The following is a 14,417-nucleotide window of genomic DNA, read 5'->3' as shown; positions in this document are numbered from 1 at the left end:
TAAGGCTGAAAAACCTGACAACACGTCATTCTACTCTAAAAACTTCCTTTTACCAGTTACATTTCGGTGATGCAATCCCTTTTACTTGTTACTTGACTTCTTTTCCTTCGATGGAACCAGACGCGACTTGACGTCGTCGTAATCATCGTCGTATAGTAATAATAACTTAGATAATTATTTACTTCTTCAGCCTCTAACTACGCCAACATGCGACAAGTGGGCGGAATTTCGTCTCCAACCTCGTCTACGTCTTCTTCGACATCGTCGTTGTTGTCATCGTCATCCATACCACACTTATTCTCAAGCCTGATGTGTTGTGCGATATCAGAAATAACATGGCCTACAGATACTCTTCGACTTCGCCCATGGACTTGAGGAGCTGTTATATTGGAGTTTACCACAAAGAACGTGTTTCTTCTTCTTCGTCGTCATCGTCGTCGTTGCCGTCGTCTTCTTTGCGTCATTTTTGATTGATTTAAATTTTAATTAGTGAATACTTATTGCGCTTTGTACACTTACATCTCTCTCAACGACGACGAGAACAACAATTTACAAGTAAACCCTGCTGCAGCACCTCTCATCCTTCGCGACGTTAGGGTCAATGTACATTAAAGTTATATCCACAGAAGCATCTTCTTTTTTCTATTGATATAAAATAAAAATATAGATATACAAAACTTTCCTTTACTAAAACGTGTGTTTTTTCATTTCTTGTATTTTTATAGATTCTCATCATGGCAGGCATTTCGAAACGTGCTCAAAGAAATCGGAGACTTGGCTGGTCAAAGAGAAGTTGTCGCAGAATCGCTGCAACAAGAAATTATTCATGGTATTACAGTGCTGTCAAAAACGTTGCGAGAAGATAGAAAAGTAAGTATTTGAAATCTTTTAAAAAGTACAAAATAATTAATTTATATTCATTTTTCTATTTCTAGAAATGCTTAACAGATGGCACGCATTTACAACAAATCCTACAATCACAATTAGGATCGCTGGATCGAGCTAAGCGAACATATGATAAAGCATTTAAAGACTCAGAGAAGGCTGTTGATAATTATAAAAAAGCCGATATGGATTTAAACCTCAGCCGGGCTGAAGTTGAAAGATATAAAAATATAATGACATCAAAAATTCAACAATCAGACGATGCTAAAAATGAATACGCAAATCAATTACAAAAAACAAATAATCTACAACAGCAACATTTTAATGTTCTGTTGCCAAATGTAATACAAAAATTGATTACAACTTAATACATCCCAAGACTAATTTATTTTTTTCTTTTTGAAGGTATTTAATAAGTTACAAGAACTCGATGAAAAACGGACCCGCGGTATTCGAGAGTTTATTGTTCGTTCAGCAGATATTGAATCAGCTGTTGCACCCATAATTGCTAGTTGTTTGGAGGGTATTGTGAAAGCTGGCGAGTCAATTAACGAAAAACAAGATTCATTAAAAGTTATAGAAAGGTTTGTCTTCTTACCGCCGCGACGGCGGATTTCTTGACAGAGTTTCAAGTAACTTTTCTTTAAACCGTGTTTTAAGACTAGAACATTATCAAGAAATTCGGTGCTGTGCAATTTTAATAGCAGATCTCAATTAATCATATGTTTCTCTTTATATTTTAGGTATCAGTCAGGTTTCACAATACCAACAGATATACCATTTGAGGATCTGTCCAAAGCCAATCCAGATTCATCCACGGAACAAATAAATATTCGACCCCTAAATAATCATTTCCAAACGATTAAGGGAACAGTGACTGGGAGCAAAAAGAAAAATCGTGGAATTTTGGGGTCTATATTATTTGGTAGTAATAAGGTGAGATAGAAAATTTGAATAAATTCACTAACATTTTTTTAAACTTAAGTAAGGGCCTATAATAATTATTTCCATCAATTCCTAAATATAACACATATAAATATTAGTGTGTAAGCATTTATCTTAAACATCCCCTTGGTATACAACCCTTTAATATGCATTTTGCAGAGATAAATATATCTTAAGTAATTAAGGTTTACTCATTTCACTTTGAAGAGCTTATTTGTAGTCGTAATTTCTCTTAAGTTTCAAAATTAAATAAAAATTATAAATTTAATTATTTATTGCAAAAGAAAAAACAACGAATAGCCAAAGAGAAATGAATACGCCCCTCAGTAAAGAGCTAGTTTTAATGTGTCCCCTTATGTAGAAGGATATTTTATTTATTTTATTTTTTTTACGGGGAGGGTTGATTTCAGCTTACTTATAAAATGTATCGCTTCAAAAACAAACAAAATTATAATCGGCTTGTGTTTAAAATTAATAAATTTGGTAGAAATTTTGTAATTTTTATTTTTCCAAACTTTTCTTTACAACTAGGATTTGACTGATAAAACGACTGAAATTGTTCAATTAAATCATATGAATCATGATTTAAAAACATTAAACTCCTTTTTAACTATGTGGAAAATGTTTTCCAAAACAAAACAGTCAGTAAGTAAAAGGAGCTACAATACTACTACCTACTCTTATGTTGGCACTCATTTTCTTTGTACTATTCATTCCTGTTGCTAAAAATAAAAAAAAATTGTGGAATTTTCTTCCATTTCCATTTTGGGCGGAAAAATTAAAAATAGTGATTAGAGTAAAGTACATTACTTCATTTTTATAGTTTTTAAGGGTATTTAATAAATGTTTCAAACATAATTGTGTAAGAGGAAACCCATTATCGTGTTGGTTGTGTTCATTTTTAAGGTCATAGAGATTTTGTTGGAAATGTATTTTCATTGTACATTATCAGGAACAGACTTTTGAGTTAGCTGAGAACTTAGTTTAATTTATATAGGGTGTTTTTTTTAAGAGCTTTAAATGATAATACTAAACAGAAATGTTGTTCAAATGTTTTCTTATGAAAGTCTGGTAGATCAGTCCAATTTTTGACTGCCTCATCCAATAAATCTAATCGCTTCCAATGATTGAAGAGGTGGTTTTTTTCGCATAAGTTAATAATTAAACTTACTTCTTTAAACGAGAAGGTCTTAAGTCGCACGAACGAGGATCCCTTAGTGTCATTTTCGAAATAATTAATAGTTAAGCGCTCTCAATGAATAAGGGGGGTTGTTTTTAGACGTGTGGCTTTCAATCAACTACATTCTTTGAACACAAAATAGATCCAATAAAACTTGTGTTTTATATTGCAAAGAAAAAGTCCTTATTGCTTTTCCAATATGATAAGGAACATTTTACACAAAACTTTAAATAAAGTTGGTCATGAAATAAATAAATCATCACAAAATCATGAAGCTTAGCTTTCAGTTGAATGAAAATAGATGACCAGCTGTCATTTTCACATGAGTGCAATTGACTTCATATGTAGGGAGATAGTTCTTGACTAACTTTCCAGTCTCGAAATTGCCTTAGCTTCAAGTCCCTTTTGTGTCGTCTGAGCCTCTCAGCGGACGAGTAACAACTGTTACCTACTTGATTTATACTCTGTACCTTATCATATTGAATAGATTTTTTCCTGAACGTTGGTTTAAAATTGTGAAAATTCATAACCAAAATAATGGTTTGGTTCGCGCGACCGACCCATCAAAACAATTAATATATTGAAGAAAACTTTTAATGAGCGAATTATCCGTCGTGTAGGGCCGTGGCATGATGGTTAGTGCGTTGGACTGTCGTGCCAGAGGTTCGATCTCTGCCTATGCCATCTAAAGATTTTTTTGCACGGATACTCCCTCTTGCGAGGAATTGACAAATTCTCTAAGAGTAATTCTTGTCATGAAAAGTGCTTTCTCAAATTAGTCATTTAGATTCGGCTTAAAATTGTGGGTCCATTCGATCCCTGACAACAGAACTCACACACACGAATGGTTGAGAGTTGTAAGTTACTAGGCCCTGGTTCTTAACGGACTGTTGCGCCACCTGTGGGCCTGTGGTGTCCTCCAACTGGACTATTTTTGTAAGGTTATGTGAATTCGCTTGCTTACGCAAATAAACCGAACACGGTTAACGTCTTCGAAAAGAAAATTGGCCTCGTTATTGCCGATCTAACGGCCCAACTACTGCAAAAAGTAGTCGAAAATTGAACTTCTCTGCTGGAATTTATTCAAACCAGCCAAAGGCCACTTGCCGAAATCATTTTTTAAAACATAATAACAAACTCTTATCTTTTTAATAAAGTTAAATTATTGGCCATTATATTAAATTATATCAGTTTTATTTCTTCTTGAAAACCACACGTCCAAAAAACACTATTTAGTTGCTCAGTCGCGTAGGTATGAAATGTCGATATTTACCTGATTAGATTTTGGAAATGAATAATCAGTTGCTTGCCATTCACCGGAAATTCAACTTCTTCCTCACTTCGGAAGAAATGAGGACCAACGATGCAACCAGATGGTAAGCCACGCCAAACAGTTCATTTTTATAAATGTAATGGTTACACGTAATGTGTTATTATTGACCTCTCAGATTTAAGTAAGATTCCAAACTATAGACAACAACCATCGAAACTTTTGTTGCAGCTTAAAAACACCCTGTATTTAGAAAAATACTTTATTTTTCTGCTTAAACGATGGATATTAAATGCTTAGCCTAATCACAGGCTCCTTGGGAAAAGATTCGTTCAAAAACTGACAAGAAAAAGTATCACAAACTTAGTTCTAGATAAAATATTGACACAAAATTGAAGACTAGTAACGTCAATTTTCATAAACCACAATTTGTATGACCAATATTTTTGTTAGGATGGAATATGTTATACTTTCTTGTTCTTATTCGTAGAGTACTGAAAGCTGCTAGCTTTCATTCAAACATGAAACTCACTATTGAAAATTGTTATTTTTGTATTTGAAACAATTTTGTGTTGCCTTTATGTCAAAGTTTATGATTTTCGTGTTGTAAAGTAATCTTCGTCGACCAACATTTCTTATGAAAGTTTTTCATTATCAACATTTAGCTCTATATAAAGCCAATTCGAATAACAACTTTTTAAGTTGCGTGCAACTTTTCTGCTTCTAAGAACTATTTATTATTGTTCTAGTTCTCTACATTTTTGATTTTTTTAAGTGATTTTTAATATCTGAATTAGCTTCAACAAAAACCTCAGCACAAATATAGATCCCTAAATAAAATTTACAAGCACTAAAGACTCCTTGTCTTGGCAGCAATTTAAAAATTCGCACTAGGCTAGGATAGGCTTAAGCAAAATACATATAATATCACATTTTGTATTTTATTCTACACATGATCCATAAATACATAAACTTACGATTTCTTAAACATCCAGCTTGTAACAGAAGAAAATCACGCAATTAAAAATAAAAATTTACATACCTCCATAAAACTTTGATCCAAAATTTATATCACTTAAGTTTAGTTTAATTTATTTTAATTAATTATTTTTTTAATATAACATTTATTTTTTTCTCTTTTTATTTTATCTATATAAACAATCAAAAAAAAAACAATAATCAATATGTCATTCCTATATCGCAATCAAAAAATCTTCGCGATTTGTACAAAACAAACAAAAAACAATATTTTCTTCTTCAAACGTAAAATATTACGTACCGAACAATATGTTATATTGGCATCTAAAAATTGACGAAAAATAAAAACATAAAATTGTAAGTACTGTCGTCGATTTATTTCCATGTACAATAAAAACAAATCATACACAATGTCTCACTTTTACATTAAAAAAAAAAAATTAAAAAATACAACAATTATTTGTACACTGTTAAATAAAACAATACTTTTTTAACAACACCCACGTTTATTGTTCAATTATAGGTTGATTTTCGTTCGTAATTTTTGAATATAGTATTTTTATATCTGGTCCCCGTCCGTCGCTAATAAAATTAAAAATTAAATGTTGCTATATGTTTTTTGTGTTATTGTTTTGAGTCCTTTTATTTGTTGTTATCACTTTTTGTATAATTATATGGGTTGCTTAATTTTATACGAAATCGCTATGCATTTCAAAATTATTAAGGGGGTATTCTGGTCTAGAAATTAAAAAAAATCGATTTTTTTTTCTTTTCATATTTTCATAGTTTAACTATTTAAGAATATGTCTACTAGAGGATTTTCCCAAATTCAAATTATTTTCGGAGAAATAAGTATTTTGCTGAGCAGCCATCCAAATCGGTTGGGCTGCAACTAATAGAACAAAAGACATAATGGGGTACTTTAAACGCGTTTTTCTCAGAACTGTCTTTTTGAATCTGATACCCACGATTTCTCAGGTTCTGCCGAACCGATTTACTTGAAATTTTAAGAAAGTCTTCTTTAGGGACTTGTCTACGTCCGGAACTACGGCCATCCCCAAATTTTTATTTTTACTATTTTTAACAAATCGAAGAATGTTCAAAAAAATGGTAAATTTTTTGTATTTTTCTTTAGACAGCCGCCATTTTGTAAAAAAAAATGTTTGTAACTTTTCCGTAGTTCCAGACATTGCGACATTATTGTAGATTAATAATCTTTTTTAGTTTTTGATTTCAGATTTCTAGGAGAGTTAAAATCGTGGGTATGGTCACGCACCAAATTTTTGAGACGCACTACTCTATCAGCTGATAACTAACGGAATTTTTATTTTTTTTTTACTTTTTTATTTTTTTTGTATGCTTCTAATGTGAATAAATAATGTATAAAAAAATTGATGGTAAAATTGTAGCTTGCTTTTTTCTACAGCACTTCAAAAATTACATAAAATTCATGTCTCTAGACCAGAATACCCCCTTAAGACATGCATTTTTTCAAAAATAAAACGCCATATTTATTTGGTTAAAGAATGCTTATTTTTATTGGATTTTAAAATTATATCAAAGAAACAATTTTATATAGCAATAAATGTACATAAATAAATTAATTTAATTATTGCTTGCAGATTTTATGATTTGTTTTGCAAATTGAATATTTAAGCTTTTGACAAATTTGCACTTTCATTCATACATTGTGTTAAAAAAGAAAAATCAGTGTCTTCGTAGGAAAAAAAAGATACAAATACTTTGTTGGTAAATATTTAAATTTATAAAACAAAATGTTTTATAATTATTCAAAAAATTTGTCTCATTGTCATATTATTGGCTTAAATAATTTGTATTCTCTTTGGCACTCAAAGATGCCGAGAAAATATTTTTTGTCGGGGATTTTTGTTTTCAAAAATACTACAAAATAAATCGGGATTACTGAAACGACTTTTCATTTTACAATAATTTTTTGAAGCCATTTATTTCATCAATCAAATTTTGTTTAATACATAAAATACTTAAAATAGGGTTTTTTTTGGTTTTATAGCGTCAGGTTTTTAAGAAAAAGGGGTTTCCATTAAATTCAAATCGATTTTGAAAATGAATAAAACAAGTTGTATATGAGACTTGCAAACGGTTTTATCTTTATCGCGTCTTCGCTAGTTGGCGCACAATTCAAAAGCCCAGTGTTCAATGACTTTGGCATCAATGAGCCTGAATTTGTCTTTGCGGGCCGCGGTGGTTTGCGGCTTATTCGTATAAACATGCCACTTTAATAAAATCCCACAAGAAAAAGTCTAAATCTGTCAAATCACACGATCTTGGGATACCATGCCATGAAACCGCTCGCGCAGAATATCGATTGTGTCTTAAGTCGTGTGGAACGTAGCTCCATCCTGTTGGAACCATCTATTTCGATGTAAATATCATTTAATTTAGGCCACAAGAAGTTGATAATCATCGACCTATAGCTATTGAAGTTGACGGTGATGACCTGGCCAGCATCAAGTACGGACCGTTGACAACTCCAGCCCAAAATCAGTAAAAAACAGTAACTTTATTTGAATGCATTGGCATCTCGTGAATTTCCACTGGATTGGTTTCTACCCATATCACTAAATATCCGTATCCATCATCCTAAAATGCGCTCAACTTCCAACTGTTCCAAAATCCAATTCGTGAACAAACGTTCTTATTGGAAAACGATTTATAAAAGTCTTAAATTAAAAAGAAATATATTATGCTTTTTGAGGTTTTTAAAATTCATCTTTTGAACAAAAACAGTCTATCTTCAATATTGCGTTTTCATATTTTTAGTATTTTCTTTAATTTTCGAAAAATCCTCATTAGTCTTGGAAGAAAGGCTGAAGTATTTATTGTAATATAGTTTTCAACAGAAATCGTCGTCTAAATAAGATTACGACATCAATTTTTAAAAAAAAAATTTAAAATGTAAAAATAATGGTGGAAAAGAACATTTTTAAATAAATAGCTTAAAGTGGAGTTCGAATAAGCATGGACAATTAATTCAAAAATGTATTTTTCAATGCTATGAAAGCTTAATATGCTTAGTTTCTCAAAACTCTATAAATAGTAAAAAAAAGACTCATAACAAGAGAATTTCCGAGATTTTGAAAGGATCTAGAAAATAAAGATTGGAGCTTTAGAAAATCTTCATTAAATTTTTTTTTGGAAGAACTATGTTGCCCTTAAAAAATCTGACGTGATAGAGAAATTATGTTAGATGTATGTGGCAGAAAATAAAAAAAAATGTGTTGACCAGTCTTTTCTGAAACCATATTTTTCTTACAGAAACCCTTCTAATTTTTTTAATCATATTATAAAATAAATAAATTTAGTTTAAAGAGTGAAAAATGAGTAAATGGCTATTTTTTAATAAATCAATTAATCAAAGTTACTCACCATCATCATCATTATCATGATCACTTAAATATTTTAAGCTTTCTTAAAATCATTGGACTGTAAAATTAAAATACAAAATCCAAAACAATTCTGTTTTTGTTTTGTCGTCACCTAAACTAAAAAAAACACCTTGCTATTTTAATTTTAAGATTAAAAAAAACACAAAAACACCATATTTATTTATTCATATTATTTTATACAAATATTTTATTTATTTTTACATATTTTCTCTGTTTTCTTGCTTTTTCATGCTTACCGTTTAAAAAAAATAATAAAAAAAAAACCGTAACGTTATGAAAAATACGAAAAAAATATATATTTTTATATTTATTCATACATATCGAAATAAAACACTCACATTACACTACTCTATATCTCATCACGACAACACTCATCTGAAAATTTTCCAAAAAATAAAAAATAATAAACAACAATCATACAAAATAAAAACAAAAAATAAAATCTGTCGAAGAAACAGAAGATTATTGAAACCTGTATTACAATGAAGGTATGCTTCAAAATAATAAAAATAAACAAAAGAATAAAATTAAACAAAACATTTAAAAATAGTATTTAATAATATAAGTGCAAATCTGTTTACAACTCGCACATTAAATTTGTATTTTTATTTTGTAATATTTATGTTTTTTTTCAGTTAGTTTTTATTTTTATGTTTTAACTTAAGAATTTCTAGGATTTATTATTGTACTGTCGTTAACTCAAGTTTAATCAACTTTAAAATAAAGAAAAAGTCAAATTATGTATGATTATAGTTTCAAACTGTTAAATGCGTAACAGTTTAGGGTACCCCATGGTAGCCACTTAGGTCCTTTACTTTTTATCCTCACCATAAACGATCTGAAAATGAATTCTATATATTCCCGTATATCACTTTACGCCGACACTAACACATTTCTTAAGAACATACTACAAGAATAGCGAAAGTATTAAAAAAAGATTTCCTGATCCGTTCTACATATCAAGACCGCCTTCAGTTAATTAATCTCAGATTTCAAGCATAACTTAGACAGATATCTGACACCTTGTTTATTCATCACCTTACAACTTAGTCTTCTGAGACATGAAAACTCGCAGTTAAAGAAATACGCATCTATTATCTTTATCCACAAACCGTACCTCTTATTACTCGCATGCTAGAGAAAACAATTAGCTTTCTGTCGATGCACAAACCTAGCTGGTTTTAAGCCTGTAATACACAAACAATAATGTTAGTGTGCCTCAGGGCTTTGTTCTGTGTCCGACACTTTTTCTCATTTTTATTAATGATCTCCTTTCTGATGCTTCTAATACACTTATGTACCTGTTTCGCTGACGCTAACGCCTCAGAAACTTAATGCTTCCTATCCCACAATGCTTCCTTCTCACAAACTACATTTTGCGGAGTAATCAAATACCCGATGTCGATAAAAATCCCGACAAATTTATGGGCTTCTTGAACCGATGTACAATACGACTTATTTACTTCCAAAGCTTGAGTATAATTCAAATCTCTGGGTGATGCTCTCGCAACTTACTTTATGCGTTTATTTTTACTCTTGCGAAATAACCAACATCATTTCCCCCCTCAAACAACTCCACTGTTATACAACGCCTCCTGCAGGAATATTCATCTAACTCCCAAGCCCAACTTCGGTCACACTGTCAAGTACACATAATCGTTCTTTAGCCGTACAAAACGAATGTGGAATTCTTAACCACACTCTGTCTTTCCAAGTCCCCGAAATTTTCAGCAATTTTATTAATTATAACTTAAATATTTGTATTTTTAAAATCAAGCAACTTTAATCATGCATAAGATGACTTTTTTGAATCTAATTATATTTTCAAATACTTAGAATTCTTAGATAAAAATTATTGTGTTCATTAGTGTGGTTTTGTGATGTGTTCATAACTATTAGAGTCTTATTTTTCTCGCATGTTTTATGTAAATTTCCAATAAGAAACTTAACAAATTTTTAACCTTAAAAAAAAACAAGGTTTAAAACGTGGAAGTGTGAAATGTTTTTTAAAAAAGATGTATACAAAAATGCACGTTTTTCCCATGTTATAAATATTTTCACTCACTTTTCACATTCATTAAAAAAAAACGATACGAATTTCTATTTGTTTCTTCTTATTAAAAATAGCTAATTCCATATAAATATTATTTAAACATAACAAATAAATCTTAATCAATTGTTTTTTCTTTCTTTATCTTTCAAATTTGAAAAAATTTAAAGAATTCCTTATCTGCGGACGGCATGAAGGAAGATTTTAGTGATTTACCACCAAATCAACAACGCAAAAAGCTCCAAGCTAAAATTGCAGAACTCCAACAAAAAATCTCTCAAGAAACAGCCGCACGTGATGGTCTCATGAAAATGAAAGTAGTTTATGAAGCCAATCCATCGTTGGGTAATCCAATGACAATTGAAGGTCAACTAAATGCATCCGAAACAAATCTAACAAATTTAAATGATGATCTGAAGAAATTCCAAGGATACCTTGAGAAGGCGAACAGTGCGCATGTGGCGAATAATAGTCCACAAGCGAATCGAATTTACCATAATGGTCATAGAGTATCGAGGTAAGTTTTATATTTTAAAGAATTCCGAAAATTTAAACCTTTTTAACAAACTAACTTTAATTTTTAGACATTCCAATGGAAGCACAGAAGATAATAACGATGATGGTGAAGATCAGCATGACGATGCTGGAAGCTTAAGCAGGTCAGATTCAGAGGAAAATGTGGCGCAAATTCAAAATGGGCATAATAATAATAATAACGGGTACACTTATAAGTCACTCTCTCTCTCTCTCTCTCAATTTAACCTTTCATATTCTTGTCGTATTTTCGTTTTTACAACAACACAAAAAAGAATGGCTTTTGCAATGCCAAAAATTACAATTTTAATTACCTAAATATTTATTTTTCCCAAATTATTATTATTATTTTCATTTAATTTCGTTTATTTTTGTAATAATCTTAAAGTTCTTTTATTTAAATTTTGTTTGAAAACTTAAAATAATAATTTTACCTATAAACCCATATAAACTTTAACGAGATAAGATTTTGAAATAGCTTTTAGCCCAATTATTCAAAATTAAGCATTTTACTTCAACATAAACGCTTATGAAGGTTTAAGACCAAGTATTGATACAAAGATTATAAGGGACAATTTATAGTTATCATTGAATTACATTGTTGAAAATTGTATTCAAAGATGTAAGAGCGAGCCAGAGAGCCAAATTTGTTATGTTACGACACCAAAATTAATCTGATGAGTTGTAGAATTTCTTTCACTAAAAAAATACTTTAGTTAACTCAGAACTTTTCCTTTAGTTAATTATTGAAATTTTCAATGATGAAATCGTTTTTTATGATTTGATAATTTTCTGATCTTTGGTGCCAGTTATAGCTATCATTGAAATCAATCCGTAACATTTTTTGAGTGCATATTTGACTATGTTTCCCTTTGATTAGGAATGCAATTGAATTCAATAAAAAAGAAGCATAACAAGTTTAATTGCGAATTTATTTTTCGCTAAACATATATTTTTCAGTTTTCCGGACGGAAATTCGTTTTCCTGAACAGTTGATACTTTTATGTTCAAAAGTGAAATGAATCGTTGCACTGATTTGTGTTTCAATTTCACAAATTTTCAATAACGAATTTCAATACAAAAAAAACTCCTTTTCATTTTTATACAGATAGATCCAAGACAAATGAGGTAGTTGGTAGTGATGTGTACTCAGAAAAGCTAAATCTCCTCCCTAATCAGTGTAGCGTCTTCTAAGCGGAAATTTTAGCGATCAAAGGGTGATATCAACTTCTGATATCCGCATATTCTCTGAGAGTCAGGCTGCTATTAAATCTCTTGACGGTGTCTCAACCAAATCTCAAACGGCCCTCGATTGTCGATCGTCTCTTATGGAGATGGCGCAGCAACTTAACATTCACCTATGTTGGGTGCAGGGCTACAGAGACATCACGGGAAATTGTAGAGCCGATGAACTCTCTAAAAATGTCTATTTCACCTGAAAGGGAGAAGATAGGTATACCGGTAGCTGCATGTAAACTTCTGCTAAAAGAAACAGCTTTTGCGATAGCAAACTCTAGGTGGCATAATTTACCAACATGCTCAGCCACAAAACTCATATGGCCTTCACTGGACCTAAAGCGTTCTAAAGACTTGTTATCTTAAAGCAAACTTCATATTAGGTCCCCAACAGGTGTCCTTACGGGACAATGTCTTATAGGCAGACACGCAATACGACTTGGTGTAGCCTCAAAAAAGACTTCTGCAGGAGCTGTATGGGCGAGGAAGAAGAGAAAACAATCTCTCACCTTTTCACTAAAACGAAAACTTCATCTGGGAGACTACTCTTTTGATAATCCCAGTGAACTAAAAAGGATACCAAATATCTTCTTCGCTTTACAAAAAGCTCAAAATGGTTCGACTAGTAAGAAGTAATTCTCTAGATTCATGTGGTATCACAATGTGCCTTTTTTTTGACTGTTTTGTTTTTTTTTTAAGGACTTGAGAAGTTTAAATTATAATTTAAGAGAAAGCTGGTATATCAATAAGACATTTTTTTCATTCGATCAGTCCAATTTTGAATTACGTCAATAGTAGCTGGAATTGCTGATTTGTAGACATAGCTCCATAAAATGTAATGGCGATGTTTTCAGTCACAAGAACTATAGGGCCAGTTAACATAGTACCACTTTTTAAAATTTCCTCCAAATTAAATAAGCAATAAAGGACATTTTTGCGAAGTTTTGTTTTAAATGTTAATATCGTCGTTGTTTAGTTAATTAATTTTAGGAAACAAAAAATTCATCAGCATGTCTCGATAGCGCTCGTCCTTAACCTTTTTTTATCATTTGACATATGATGCCTCCAGCGTATTAATGGGTATAATAGTGATTCATTAATTGCTTAAGGTTGTCTTTGCTCTTTATAGGACAATTTTATTGACGAAGATAGTTAACCAGAGATGAACACTTTACACAATTCTTTGGATAAAGCGCCCTACAAATGTTGTGAATCAATTTTGTTTCAAAGTACATTTCCACAGTTTGGAATCGCTGTTCTAGTGTTAAAGATTCATGATGATTTGTCAAACCTTACTAAACACAAATGTGAAAACATTTTGATATTCCCAACTGGAAAACCATAAACCACAAGCATCTAAACTTCTCATGCAGCTAAAAAAACACCATATACCAGCAAATTTATTGCGAGAGTTATTTACGATTGCAGAGTAAAATTCGAGAAAATAAATAGTCTCAGAAACACAAAATGTCAAAGGAACCTCGTGATAGCCTAGAAAAGTCCTCGACATTCAAAATAACAAGCATACTAAATTTTGCTTCCAAGTGATGTTTTTTTTTAAACTAATTATAAGTCTCAAGCTTTCTGCAGTTAGACTTAGTTTGCTTGCCCTTTATGAAATTAATCTTTCACCGTGTGCCCATAAAGAAATTAAAACAAATATTTTCTCGAAAACGTTGCAAAATATATCTTTTAAAAATATTTGAATTAACACCAAGTAGAAAGATACACACCATAATTCTTCCATAACATTGATTGACAGTGTTATATTTGTTTTGGGATGAGTTTTTATGTCCCTTATGAAGAGTATCTGGGAGTGGGAGAAAAACACTCACGGTCCATCCCCTGCCATAGCTCATCCTAAAACTACACATAACGAATGAAAGAACTCATCCCAAAAAATATTAAATA

General features: G+C 31.1%; 1 protein-coding gene across 11 annotated transcripts in view; it reads left to right on the top strand.

Annotated features, from left to right (window-relative positions):
- LOC129946997 (formin-binding protein 1-like) overlaps nucleotides 1-14,417 on the top strand; it is a 139,578-nt gene that overhangs the window by 123,403 nt on the left and 1,758 nt on the right. For 2 of the 11 annotated variants that reach the window (XM_056057387.1, XM_056057386.1), the window contains exons 4-10: nucleotides 726-870; nucleotides 936-1,226; nucleotides 1,291-1,469; nucleotides 1,629-1,821; nucleotides 2,362-2,475; nucleotides 10,907-11,253; nucleotides 11,321-11,395. In XM_056057387.1, the coding sequence (XP_055913362.1) occupies nucleotides 726-870; nucleotides 936-1,226; nucleotides 1,291-1,469; nucleotides 1,629-1,821; nucleotides 2,362-2,475; nucleotides 10,907-11,253; nucleotides 11,321-11,395 (1,344 nt within the window). Of the gene's footprint in view, nucleotides 1-725; nucleotides 871-935; nucleotides 1,227-1,290; nucleotides 1,470-1,628; nucleotides 1,822-2,361; nucleotides 2,476-10,906; nucleotides 11,254-11,320; nucleotides 11,456-14,417 lie in introns of all 11 variants that reach the window. The other 9 variants (XM_056057384.1, XM_056057383.1, XM_056057393.1 and 6 more) reach the window with 6 other exon arrangements.

Source organism: Eupeodes corollae, chromosome 2 (assembly GCF_945859685.1).
Source record: "Eupeodes corollae chromosome 2, idEupCoro1.1, whole genome shotgun sequence".
Taxonomy (NCBI): domain Eukaryota; kingdom Metazoa; phylum Arthropoda; class Insecta; order Diptera; family Syrphidae; genus Eupeodes; species Eupeodes corollae.
The sequence above is the reverse complement of the archived record's forward strand: the minus strand, read 5'-3'. Positions and strand labels throughout refer to the sequence as shown.